A 14,518-nucleotide genomic window follows, 5' to 3' on the forward strand; every position below is an offset into this window, starting at 1 on the left:
TATAATTTTATCATGGAGGGGTCTACTGTGATCTTCAGTTGATTTTCTAGTCATCTTCCATTAAAAATCCCCAACTCATATTTTCAGTCAGTCCACAGCATTAACTGCTTCTCTCTCCAAAGATACTGCTGAATATTTCTGTGATATTTTAAAAATTTTCCTCAGAATGCCCTCAAGGACAAATATTGAACACTGTCAATTTTTACAATTAAAAGATTGATAACTTCTTGAGGAGTTTTCCAGTCAGACTTGTATGAGACTTCCTTCTAAATACATGTTCAACACCATATGGCCCCCATCCACTTGTCCTTCACGATCAGCAAAGTTGACAATGTCTGAGAAGTGGATTGCTTTAAAAGCGCACTTGGGAGAGATGTGCATTTTCAACAAGTGCCTGGTTTACATACAAAGTAATCATTTTACTTAGATCTGTGCATTCGATTAGACAATTAAAAAAACTAAGCTCTTACCAAACGTTAAGGTGTAAAGGTTTTAAAAGTTTAAAGTAAATTTGTTCAAGACCCAAGATTGAACAATTGTGATATTAACTAGCTTTGTTAAACGCAATAAAATCCCACGACAAATATAAAAATATGGTTTCAAATGGTCAATGGTAAATGCAGCGATGAATCCAATCAAATGGGAATTAATCTGTCCTATTTTAAAGACTTTCATCCTCAACCATGGCATTGATTTGGCACAGCAGCTTCCATTAGCACCCAAATTTATAAATGCAACTTTTCAGGGATGTTCCTCTTGCTCTATTTAGATGGACTGATAGTAATTTATAAAACAAGGACAGAAAATATTGTGCCTTCATGAGGCTGAGCAAAAGCATTATAGCATAATGCAAACCAATGTGACTGTCTTGTTTTGCAATTTTCTCACACTGCTAAGGTAGACGAGAAATGATGCGATAATGTATTCAAAACTGTTTTCTTTGAATTAGTGATGCTGTTAAACAATAATCATACACAAGCACAATAAAAATGTGTCACTAAGGTTTATTTTTTATCCCATTTGATATCAGATATAACCTGAATGGAGGAGGGTACAGTCCACTATAGTGCCGTAAGTGGACACTAAAATATGTATTAAACCTCATTGTAATCTCAATATTCCTCCATAAAAAATGCTGTGTTAATTTACCATGGATGTAAAAATAGCCCATGGCTACAGGAAACTTTTGAGTGCCTCAATAATAATATACTTACATAAACCACTCACTGACAGCCTCCACAGCGACTAGTGATAGCAGCACAAAGTAAGCTGCAGAGATGCTGCTAATTAGTGAAATTTATTCACAATTATTAAAAGTGAAGGTAGTGTCTTTATCACCACCACGGAAACTGATAGAGGAAAAGGCACTGTGATGATCTTTGCAAGAGTGGAACGCATTCAACGTCCAAAATATGGAGGAAAATTCCAGGTGACACGGGAGAAATCAGCTTCAGCTGAAAATATGGTGGCACTGGGGAAAGACAACAAATTAAAATATTTACATAGGCACATTTTCATATTAGATAACATTGCACTTTAACCAAAGACATTTAAAGAACTGTCATCTTTCTTGAGGTACCATTGTGGTCCCAACTGCTCTCAATTTTCATTAGTCATGAAACATACAGTGCAATGATCATGTAAAATATGATTTCCCCATTTCCTCCCCCCCACCCTTCAATATCCTGGCCAATACAGATCCCTTGATTAACAGACCCAAAGCTCATGATTTCAGCATTATTTCATGGCAAGATATGGGACCTTGAGAATTAACTATAGTTTCCAATAACATTGATTCAACTCAAAAGTATTTTGTTAATGTTTTGAGGTTGTGATTGTAAAAATGTCTTGCAAAAAAAATCATAGTTTGATAGCTAATTACTAGACTGTAATACGTTTGTAGTTCTTATTGAAATCTGCAAGTGTAAATTTTACAGCTGTACATTTAATACAAATTTTAAATTTAAATAAAAGTCACAGCAGAAATTTATGCAGTAACAACCAAAACACATCTGAAACTTTGAAATAAATTGGCTGCGACCTCAAAGAAACTATCTATTTTGTCTAAGCTCCCTCGCCCTTTCAAAAGGACATACCTAATCCTCTAGCTCGTAACCATAATCAAAAAACAAAATAATACCCTTGTCATATTATGTTTAATTAGATTAGATTTGACTATTTTCCCACCAACTGTTAACACTCATAACTGCAGTTCCTCCTTTCCTCTCTCCTGAATTATACAATTGTTAGCTTATAATTCATTGAGACCACCATTCTGGAATTTTCTGGAAGGTGGTCACCATCTCTGCTGCCATTTCTTTGGTCATCAGTCATTTGGTTCAAGGAATTTCTTGTGTTAACTAATACTGAGATTTCTCATGAGACTTGTAGTCGTTTACAACTTTTTCCACATTCTTTGAGATGTCAGATACAAAATGGTGATTATAATAGCACAACCATCCCTTTTCTTTCCACTATTTCTCCTGCTTGACATTTACTTTGTATTAAAAATCATCACATTGAACCATTTTCTTTCTTCAGACAGTGCATCAAGGTCCACCAGGAACTCACCTGTAAAAGACTACTCCTGATCTCCAACAGGGATAATTTCTTCCGTCACAAAAAATTCAACAGTTTCTTCCTCCCAATCATCAACATTACTGTCTAGCTCATCAGTGTCAACACCTGCAAACAAAGACGAAGAATTTCAAATGCCAAAAAAAATTTATTTTCTCAAAATAGACACCAAATCCTAGTCCAATGCTGCTAATCGCTTCGCTTTTATAAAATTATTTTAAAGTTTATTGTTAGAAAATGAAAGATTTCATAAAGCATTTAGATTTACCTAACCAAATTAAATTGCATGTGGTCCCAATTTCAAACAACTCATTCATCTTTGTTATCACCAGAGTTTCTACCATGGCATTTCCATTTAATCCTAAATGAAGTTTCACATTGGAGTCATCTGTCAGGAACCAAGTCAAGATTGCTTCTTAAAGCAAAGAATCCTCTATTTCATCTATTCTCAATCTTTTATTTGGCTATGGCTCCCTTAGGACTCTGCTCAATGTTTTAAACCTGAAGTCGCTTGTTGCTTACGTACTTCTCTCCTACCAACTACAGGGAAAAAACCCCCAAAAAATATTAATGTTACATGAAAACAAGGCTTTTACATAAATATGCTGTGGCCCTTTTCAGAATGGCTGCTCTATTTCATCAAATAAATGCAAGCTAGTATGCTGGTCCAAGGTGCCTGCAGCTATCATGCAACTAATCCACAATTGCTTCTGACCAATATCAACACTCTCTTATTCAATTGCAGAATTTCTTCAACTCAGAATAAAAGCCCGAGCAGAAAATACAAAGAAATAATGAACTTTTATCTCCACATGGAAGTACCAAATTTCAAACAGAACTTTGCATGATTTCTCAGAAGAATTCTATATTGTATTTCTTTTCTTAAAATACAAATGGCCATTCAGATCATTCAGTTTATTCTGGCCTTTAGAGCATGCACATGAATCCCATTTCCCCACTTTTCCCTTGTGACTCATTCTCTCATGCAAGCTAAAAACACCCTTCATTTTCCCACCAGGCAACGCACCCATCTTTGGGATGGGTGAGGAAACAGGGAAGCCCACATTATCATGAGGAGAATGTACAAATTTCACACAGATCAAAATCAAAGCCAGATTGATGTTGCTATTACACAGCTTTTCACTTTAACACAGAACAATGAAAAAGTAAATCAACTTTCACATCACTTGCCCAAACTTTATCACCAAAGGAGTTATTTAAGTATACACAGATGAAAAGAGATCTGCATGGTTAGTTTGACCAAATTTACATGTTGTTTGTTCAAAACTTTAATTTAATTAAACCCAGAGAAATAGTTCTTAAACCTGCCAATTTCAGTACTGAGTAGTTTAGCCAGAGTATTCATTTATTACCTCCACGGAGCTCTAAACGTTGAGGTTTCTGCTCTGCATAAGTTTGGATGGTCTTCTCACGATATTTATGGAATTCTTCCATCATTTTACGCCGTTTATCTACTAATTCCTTGACAAGAAAATATATTAATGTAGGGGATAAATCATAATGAAAGGGTATTTAATGAACAATGGGAATAAAGTGTACATTTAAAATTTTTAGTCTTCAAGAATTTTAAAGAAATGGTAATAGAATGAAAAAAGAGCATTTGGGGACCCATCAAACATCCATCTTAATTTTCATATGACGATGGGTTTACTAAAAGTTGGATCGATTTTGCCAAACCAAATTGACACTGTCCATTTATCCAAGAGGAAAGTTGACCAAATCAGACTTTGGTTCTGGACTGTCAGTCCTCGGATGGTAGAACATAAAAGGTTTAAAAAAAAAACTCCATTGGAACCTGCTATAACCTAATGCTGCAGTATGTAGATTCAATAGTTACAAGAACAGACATTTGTAATTCAAAATCAAAAAACAGCAAATTTAGGCTCAAATCATTTCATTTTTCAATCAAAATAGACAGAATGCGATTTAAGAAATAACAAGCTCTTTTTATTGAAAAACAATTTTAGAAACTGCAGTGATGCTATTTTCAGTTTTGGATTTCAACAACCATTCATTAGAAATACTCACCTTAGAAGCCTTGGACTGACTCAAACGATCTTTCTGTTCAAAAATTTTTGAATATTTCTTGTAATCTTTTTTAATTTGCTAAAAAAATAATACAATATTAGTAGGAAATAATGTGAAGTGCATTCTTAATACAAGGTATTTGCTAATCATTGAATAAAATCACTTCTCACATGCACAGACTTGAGCCGGAAAAAAAATTGTTAAGAAATATTACAGAGATACTTAATTTCAATAAATAGTTTATGTATTGTAAATACCACTGAGCCACATCGACACGAACTACCATATCTCTAATGAAGACAGAATTAAGTTTGGTTCTCAGTGATAGCCATTCCAAAAAAACCTGCCTTGTGGAGAAGTTTTGTAGATTTGCCTAGCAGGAAATAACTCATTTACAGAAAAGAACAAGACAACTTTCATCTGCTTCTCCACATTGATTCTCACCTCATGATACTACCAAATCAGGATTTCAAGGTAATTATTTTGCGAGAGAGAAAAATTATCAATTGGTCACATTCTATGAATATGTAAGACAATTAAGCACTTGACACATACCTTAAGCTGATCCTGAGAGAGCAGGGTAGCAGGTCTGGGTCTCCACAGCAATTGGCAGAAACGATCCTTGGTGTTCTTTTGTAGGAGACGTCCTTGGAACGTCCACATCCAGTATGCATTATCCACCTAACAGTTTTTTTTTAAAAAAAGGATATATTTATGACATTACAAAAGTGCACCAGATGCTACAGAAATTACCTCCTTTTTAATTTTTTTTAAATTTTGCACACGATGAACCATATTAACCAAAATACACAAACATTTCCCTCTTGAATATACATAGTGTCATTTTCTCCCCTTTTCCCCCCCTCCGTTCCCTCACTCCTTCCTACCCCCCTCCAAACCCATTAAACGTTCAACCTATACAATAAACCCATTAAACAATGTCATCACACAATGAAAATAAACAAGAAAAATATGTCATCTACTTTTACACAATGGATCAAGTCATTTTGTCTTCTTATCATTTTAGGGGCTGGAGGTCCGAGGCAAGCCCTCTCTGTTGTGTCCCATGTACGGTTCCTAAATTTGTTCAAATAATGTGACTTTATTTTTTAAATTATATGTTATTTTTTCCAATGGAATACATTTATTCATTTCTATATACCGTTGCTGTACTCTCAGGCTCTCTTCTGATTTCCAAGTTGACATTATACATTTTTTTGCTACTGCTAAGGCTATCATAATAAATCTTTTTTGAGCTTCATCCAGTTTGAGGCCTAATTCTTTACTTCTTATATTACTTAGAAGAATAATCTCTGGATTTTTTGGTATATTGCTTTTTTGTGATTTTATTTAATATCTGATTTAGATCTTCACAAAACTTTTTCACTTTCTCACATGCCCAAATTGCATGTACTGTTGTTCCCGTTTCCTTCTTACAGTGAAAACATCTATCTGATAATGTTGGATCCCATTTATTTAACTTTTGGGCATGATATATAACCTGTGTAACCAATTATATTGCATCATGCGTAACCTCGTGTTTATTATATTACTCATAGTTCTGGAGCATAACTTTTCCCATTTTTCATTTTTTATCTTTATGTTTAGATCTTGTTCCCACTTTTGTTTGGGTTTATAGCTTATTTCATCATTTTCTTTCTCTTACACCTTGATGTACATGTTTGTAATAAATCTTTTAATTTTCATTGTGTCTGTAATCATATATTCAAAGCTGCTTCCTTCTGGTAATCTCAGTCTGCTTCCCAGTTTGTCCTTTAAGTAGGTTTTCAGTTGGTGGTATGCAAACAATGTACCGTGAGTTATTCTATATTTGTACTTCATTTGTTCAAATGATAATAAATTATTTCCCAAAAAGCAATTTTCTATTCTTTTAATTCCTTTTCTCTCCCATTCTCTAAAGGAAAGGTTATCTATTGTGAAAGGGATTAGTTGATGTTGCGTCAATAATAATTTTGGTAGTTGGTAATTTGTTTTTTTTCCTTTTTACATGAACCTTCTTCCATATGTTGAGTAGATGGTGCAGTACTGGTGAACTTCTATACTGCACCAGTTTTTCATCCCACTTATAAAGTGTATGTTCTGGTACCTTCTCCCCTATTTTATCTAGCTCTATCCAATCCGGTTTTTCCCTTGTTTGATAAAAATCTGATAGATATCTTAATTGTGCTGCTCTATAATAATTCTTTAAGTTTGGTAGCTGCAAACCACCTTGTTTGTACCATTCTGTTAATTTATCTAGCGCTATCCTCGGTTTCCCCCCCTTTTCCATAAGAATTTTCTTATTATTTTCTTCAGCTCATTGAAGAATTTCTGTTAAGGGAATTGTTAACGATTGAAATAGGTATTGTATCCTTAGGAAGATATTCATTTGAATGCAATTTACCCTTCCTATCAGTGTTAGTGGTAAATCTTTCCAATGTTCTAAGTTATCTTGTAATTTCTTCATTAATGGCTGATAATTTACTTTGTATAGATGGCCTATATTATTATCTAGTCTAATGCCTAGGTATCGGATTGCTTGTTTTTGCCATTTAAATGGTGATTCTTTTTTAAACTTTGTGAAATCCGCATTATTCATTGGCATTGCTTCACTTTTATTTGCGTTGTCCTTGTGCCCCGATATTTCTCCATATTCCTTCAATTTTTTAATGTAATTCTTTTATTGATAATTCTGGTTTTGTTAAGTATACTATGATGTCAACTGCAAATAGACTGATTTTATATTCCTTCTCTTTTACTTTATTTTCTGTTATCAGCTCTGCCAATGGTTCTATTGCTAAAGCGAACAGTGAGGGAGATTAGTGGACATCACTGCCTAGTTGATCTGCTACTTTAAATTGGTTCGATATAATCAATTTACTCTCACCTTCGCCATTGGACCCTTATATAATGCTTTAATCCAATTAATATATTTCTCTGGTAGGTAGAACCTCTGTAATACTTTGAATAAATAATTCCATTCTACCCTGTCAAAGGCTTTCTCTGCGTCTAAAGCAACAGCCACTGTTGGTGTCTTATTTCCTTGTACTGCATGGATTAAGTTTATGAACTTACAGACATTGTCCGTTGTTCGCCTTTGTTTAATAAGTCCACTTTGATCTAGTTTTACTATTTTTGGTACACAGTCGGCCAATCTGTTTGCTAATAGTTTTGCTATTATCTTATAATCTGAGTTAAGTAGATATATTGGTCTATACGATGCTGATGTTAGTGGATCTTTCCCCATCTTTGGTATTACTGTAATTATTGCTGTTTTACATGAATCTGGTATGTTTTGTGTTTCTTCTATCTGGTTCATTACTTCCAGGAGAGGAGGAATGTTTTATAGAATTCTAGTGGGAGTCCTCCTCCCCAGCCGTTTTATTGTTCGGTAGCTTTTTTTAATATATCTTGTATTTCCTCTATTTCAAATGGTTTTATCAATTTGTTTTGCTCCTCTTCTTGCAATTTCGGAAGTTCAATTTTAGCTAGAAACTCATCTCTTTTGTTTTCTTTCCCTTCGTTCTCAGTTCAGTATAATTGCTCGTAGAATTCCTTAAAGTTTTCATTGATCTCTGTTGGGTTATATGTAATTTGTTTATCCTTTTTCCTTGATGCCAATACCGTTCTTTTAGCTTGTTCTGTTTTAGGCTGCCAAGCTAGTACTTTGCGCATTTTTTTTCATAGCTCATAATACTTCTGCTTTATCTTCATTATGTTCTTCTCCACCCTATACGTTTGTAGTGTTTCGTATTTTTTTTTGTCCGCCAATTCTCTTCTTTTTGTTGTATCTTCCCTTGTTGCTAGTTCTTTTTCTGTACTTACTATTTCCCTTTCCAGCTGTTCTATTTCCCGATTGTAATCCTTTTTCATCTTCGTTACATAACTTATTATCTGCTCTCCGATGAAGGCTTTCATTGCATCCCATAATATAAATTTGTTTTTCACTGATTCCGTATTTATTTTAAAGTACATTTTAATTTGGCGCTCAATAAATTCTCTAAAATCCTGTCTTTTAAGTAACATGGAGTTTAATCTCCATCTATGTGTTCTTGGTGGGATGTCCTCCAGTTCTCTTGCTAATAACAGGGATGAGTGATCAGATAACAATCTACCTTGATATTCCGTTTTCCTAACTCTCCCTTGGATATGGGCTGACAACAGGAACAGGTCAATCCTTGAGCATGTTTTATGTCTACTCGAATAATATGAGTATTCCTTCTCCTTTGGGTGTTGTCTCCTCCATAGATCCAAAAGTTGCATTTCCTGCATTGATTTAACCATAAATTTGGCTACTTTGTTCTTTCTGCTAGTCTTTGTCCAGTTTTATCCATCTTTGAATCCAAATTAAGGTTAAAGTCCCCTCCTATCAATATATTCCCCTGCGTATCTAAAATCTTCAAAAAAATCTTGCATAAACTTTTGATCCTCTTCATTAGGTGCATATATATTGACCAAATTCAAGAGTTCTGAATATATCTGACATTTTAACATTACGTATTTCCCTGCTGGATCTGTTATTTTCTCCTCTATTTTGATTGGTACATTTTTATTGATCAATATAGCTACACCTCTGGCTTTTGAGTTATATGATGCTGCCATTACGTGCCCTACCCAGTCTCTCCTTGATTTCTTGTGTTCCACTTCAGTTAGATGCGTTTCCTGCACAAATACTATTATTTTTTTCTTTTTTCAGGAAATTTAATAGCCTCTTCCTTTTGATTTGGTTATGTATTCCATTAATATTTATAGTCATATAGTTCAACATGGCCATCTCATACTTTGTTTACATCTCATTTCCGCTTCCTCACCACCACCTTTCCCCTTTTCCCCATTTTCATTTTTCAGTTTTATTTTTTTGAACGCATTGTATGATAACACTTCTAAAACATAAAATATTTCAACCATTCCCATGTCTAAAATTCCCTTAACCCCAAGTGTCCCCCACTTCTGAGTCGCCCCTTGTCAGGCAACCACAACACCCCTCTCCATTAGGACTGCGAACCCGTTCGGAAGCGTCAACTGATTTCGCAGTGACTGTTATTCTCTCCCACCCAACCCCCTCCAGAAGACTTTTATCTTCACATTACCACAAAGCCCCCCCCCTCTTTTCTCTTCTATTATTTATTTATTTTTAACCCCCCCCCTCCTCTTCCCCCGCCCTTCTCCCTTACTTCCTTCCTTTAGTTCTTACTACACATTATTTTTACTTCTTTGTTCTTGTTACATCTCTTCATTTCTCTGTCTTGCAGGAATTCTGCAAATTCTCATGCTTTCTCCGGATCCGAGAACAGTCTGTTTTACTGCCCTAGGATAACTATTTAAAGCACTGCTGGATATCTCAACATAAATTTATAGCCTTTCTTCCATAGGATCGATTTTGCTGCGTTAAACTCCTTCCTCTTCTTTAGGATCTCAAAACTTATGTCTGGGTAGAAAACTTTTTTTTGACTTCCAATATTTTAAATAAAAAAGGCCATTCGACTGTCATTTAAGAGAAGGTTGGTTGTGTACATGGATGTGAGGGGTTGGAGAGTTATGGGTGGAGAGCAGGAGGGGGAAGCTAATGAAGTTGTTCAAGTGAACCGGCGTGGACTTGAAGGGCCGACATGCCCTGTTTCCACGTCATAAACAGTTATATGGTTATATAGTTATATGGAGACCTTTGTATTTCAGTGGTTTTTTTTGTCTTCCCTAATTTTATTAATTGCCTTCTCCAATATATTTTCTTTTGTCGTGTATCTCATAAATTTTACTAAAATGGATCTTGGTTTTTGTTGTGACTGTGGTTTCGGGGCTAATGTTCTGTGTGCCCTTTCTATTTCCATTCCTTCCTGCATTTCTGGCATTCCCAGGACTTTTGGGATCCATTCTTTTATAAATTCTTTCATATCTTTGCATTCTTCATCTTCCTTTAGGCCCACTCTTTTTATTGTTTCACCTACTATAGTTTTCCATTATATCCATCTTCTGAGTTAACAACTCTTGTGTTTCTTTAACTTTTTTGTCACTTTCTGCCAATTTTCTTTTTAAGTCGTTCACTTCCATTTCTACCGCCATTACACGTTCTTCCACATTTTCTAATCCTTTCCCTACATCTGTTATGATCAGCTCTATTCTACTCACTTTTTCTTCTGTACTTTTCATTTCACTAAATTCTAGTGTCAACCATTCTTTTAATGCTTTCACTTGTTCTTGAAAAAATATTTTATCTATGTACTGTCCATTAATTTTACCCCCTATTCCTCTGTGCAGAGCTTGGTATTCTTCTTCTGCTCTTGGGTTTGTGTGATCTATTTCTCTTCCTTGTATCTGTGTCTCTTCTGACTTTCTTGTTGAGCTGCATGTCTCATTTTTTTTCCATGGTTTCTTGATGTTGGTCCTCTTCTTCTGGACTGGTTATCTGTTGTGTCTCTTGCTTCCTTTTTTCTTTCTCACCCCTCCCGTTCCCGTTGCTTTCTTTATCTTCCAGCTGGGCGCCCTGCTGTCGGGCCTCTCTCAGCTGTTCGTGCTGTGGAGTTTAACTCCACAGCTGGTCCCTCCTCCCGTCAGTGCTCTCCTTGTCATGTGCATCACGCATGTGCAGTTGCGCACCCGTTTGGCTCCGTGAGCCATCTTTGCAGTCCCGCAGTCGGTGGGTCGCAACCCTGCGGGGTCTCCACTAACCTCAGGGAGTGGGCTCTCCTTCCAAGGCGGGTCCCTGCTTTTTCGTGCAGTTAAGGCCTTCACCTTTCACTTCCGGCGTCTTTCTTTCTTCTTTTCTTCCCATTGTTTTTGGCCTTTCTTTCTTAGCTGCCATTTTCTCCACATTTTTATTTTTTATTTGTTGTGATTTGTGTGTCTGGGGCTTTGTTTTTTCGTCACTTTTTCCTCCTTTTCTGGAGAGGACTGGTATTCTCCTCCCAGAAATTACCTCCTTAACACATTTCTGAAATCTAATATGTGCAATCTTCTTCCAACACCTTGTATGAAAGCAAGCAGAATAAAACTCTTGCAGAATTACTCTCTTGTTTTGACCAAATGCAAGAGTTAAGGAACCAAGAGATCTTCAATGGAGATCAGCTTTCCCTCTTGTACCACATAGTAGTCCCTGCACTTCCACATATAGAACTCAGGTCCTGCAACTTGTTATTTTAGAGTAGATACAAAATTTTGCAGTGCCAGCAATCTTTGAATACACAATTATATATCAATTACAACACCTAGTATAAGTAATAGAAATTCTGAGTTGGATGTGGTTCTATTCAGTCCAGTCTAATAAGAAAACTGGTGACATGGATGCTGTCGTATAGGATGATCCTTGAAACTTAAAAATTTAATCTTAAAATTGGGTTGTCCTATACAAAGCAAAGAGTCTAAAATCCAAACCTTGACTGTGAAGTCTCAGCACTGCTGCCATCTTCCTGCTGGCTCCAATACACTTTGCACATACCCTGCTAGTTATTTGCAAAGTCTCAGTACTCCACCTCGGGGTCCATCTACCTAGTCTGACTGCTATCAGCTCTGTACAGGCTTTAAACAGTCTGTATAGGAGCTGACAGTGGTTTATTTTAAAATATCCAAGTAAAATTGAAACTTTTTAATTTGGTATTAAAATATTGTTATTTGCTTTCAATTGCATCCTCTGGTCAGTGGCAAGGGTCAGATTTGGGGTCATCTTATACAAAGGGTATCACTCAAAGCCACCATTTTAGATGGAAATTCCAGGGTCACCCTATACACGTCGTCCTATAAAACGGCATATATGGTATTTAAAATAAGAATATTAAGCTTACCTTGTGACTCCACCATGACACCGAAGTCACTACATATCGTCCAGTTGGATCCCATTCTACGTCAGAAGCCATGTAATGCTCAGCGACATTCATCAAAGTGCAATCTGATGTGTCATAGAATGCTAAAGCACCATTCATGCTACAGATAAAGAATACTTCATATTAATCAACTTGTTTATTTAAGTACAAACATAATTTAATTTACATATTGGCTTTCATTCATTTTTAAAATATTTACAGTAACCAGGGTGGGATCTGTCCTTTAATATGTTGGCTTCCTTCCTAAGGCAGGGGAGATAGATAGTCTCTATGGAGGGGAGTCTTGTCTAAGCGATGACCTGAGCTACATTAAAAACTCTCTTAGGCAGAGCAGTTTCCACATCAAGCAATGAAGCATTGAGAAAGTCTACTTTCTATGATGCATCTTTAAAAGTTTGTAAGGATCACTAGACTTGAAAATGAAAACATGCACATCTTCCAATGACCATCTATCTGCAAGAGTATTTACTTTGTGACCTCAAAAATCAGCTCCATATTGGCATCTGCTAAAACATGGTACAATTCAGATTTTCTCATTTTGATATTGACCCATCACCTTCACTTCTCCCATCTCATCTTCCACCTGAAAAATAAATTCATGGTATGACAAGCTTATCCAGAAAAGTGTACATCATACCACTCACCTCCTGAGACCAGCCAGTACCACAAATTGGCCTTGGGGACTCCAAAATATACTGTTAGCTTGCTGTTTATCAAACATTTCTGCAGAAAGAATTAGTATCAACATTTTACTTTCACTTTGACAATATCTTTAGTTACTACTTGACCTTTGTTGCAAAATACTGGCAGAAAAGACATTTTATTTCTATCTGTAATGATAAAGCCAATCATTTGTAATAAGATTATTACCAGATTAACAAAACCATTACCAAAAACAACCAATCCTAAATTTTGTGCCTTACATCAATTCCAAAGGTTATTAGTCAAGGGTTCTCTTTCGACTACAACTTGTCAAGTTAGCTTTTCACCATGGGAAATGGTATTTTATGGTCATAAAAAAAGAAACATTGGAATGACCTTCAACAGTAATAAAACTGAATATAGGTGCTTAACCCTTTATCTGGGATCGTCAGGACCAGACGCCTACCATTGTTCGGAACCATATTAATTTTGGTTCCTTTAAGCAAATACCTCACTCCTAACCCCCCCCCCCCCCCACAACCAGGACATGTGCCCAGTCTATTTTGTGGTTTAGGCTAGGTTGAGCATGGGGGCGGGGGTTGTCAACCAGTGTATCAGTCAGGTGGAGGTTGGAGGTGATGGGATGACCTGGGAGCTCAGTCAAAAAGGCGGACAGCATTGGCTGCTCAGAGCCAGCGGCCAATCAGGGCAGAAGGCTGGATATAACGTACAGAGCTACAGGAGGAGAAGGCCGTCAGGGCAGTGGAGTCGAGCACCAGCAGCTTTCAGGCGCTCCACCAGCTCATCAGGCCGGCCCTCAGGCACATCTCCCCCCACCCCCCCCCCTTACTCCCAATGTAGCAAGAGGGGTTCAGTGCTGCTGAGCCCGGATTTTACGGAGCACCACACCAGATCTTGGTTACGGTTCAATGCAGGAGCAATGGCCATCTTCTTTATCCATAATCCTCCATACAGCTGGAACCTCTCTACCAGCGCCAGAGTGGTTTCAGCTGCATGGGGGGGGGGGGGTGGGGGGGGTGAAATTATGGATAAGGAAAACAGCCACCAGGTGCTGGGGGCCAAGAGTCACCTTTCCTCTGAAGGCAAGAGAGTGTACTCACAGGGAAGGACCACAGGGACTTGGGGGGAGGGGGGCCTCCACGGAGAATTTATTATGGGAAATTAATGTTATTTATGTGTTATGTCATCTACCTACACAGACACAAGAAGAACGTTCAAACTGATTATAGACAATGTCGGATTCGAAACCCATTCCCCATTGTGGCTCTGTAACAGCGCTGCGCTAACCGCTATGCAAACCGTACTGCACCAAGGAAATACGACAAAGTATATTTTCAATAAGCAAAGTTCAATATGTTGTAGCATTCATCCAGTTAACAGATACCTACATTGATTTTATTTCTCTTAAAAACAGT

General features: G+C 36.7%; 1 protein-coding gene across 2 annotated transcripts in view; it reads right to left on the reverse strand.

The window, feature by feature from the left end:
- Window positions 1-990: 990 nt before the first annotated feature.
- The window catches only part of LOC138747565 (eukaryotic translation initiation factor 3 subunit B), a 41,851-nt gene continuing 28,323 nt past the window's right edge, over window positions 991-14,518 (reverse strand). For both annotated transcript variants that reach the window (XM_069906891.1, XM_069906890.1), the window contains 7 exons: window positions 13,085-13,163; window positions 12,402-12,540; window positions 5,182-5,307; window positions 4,627-4,704; window positions 3,951-4,059; window positions 2,572-2,685; window positions 991-1,471 (listed from right to left, as the gene is read on the reverse strand). In XM_069906891.1, the coding sequence (XP_069762992.1) occupies window positions 2,582-2,685; window positions 3,951-4,059; window positions 4,627-4,704; window positions 5,182-5,307; window positions 12,402-12,540; window positions 13,085-13,163 (635 nt within the window). In that variant the 3' untranslated portion in view covers window positions 991-1,471; window positions 2,572-2,581. The remainder of the gene's footprint in view (window positions 1,472-2,571; window positions 2,686-3,950; window positions 4,060-4,626; window positions 4,705-5,181; window positions 5,308-12,401; window positions 12,541-13,084; window positions 13,164-14,518) is intronic.

Source organism: Narcine bancroftii, chromosome 12 (assembly GCF_036971445.1).
Source record: "Narcine bancroftii isolate sNarBan1 chromosome 12, sNarBan1.hap1, whole genome shotgun sequence".
Classification (NCBI taxonomy): Eukaryota; Metazoa; Chordata; class Chondrichthyes; order Torpediniformes; family Narcinidae; genus Narcine; species Narcine bancroftii.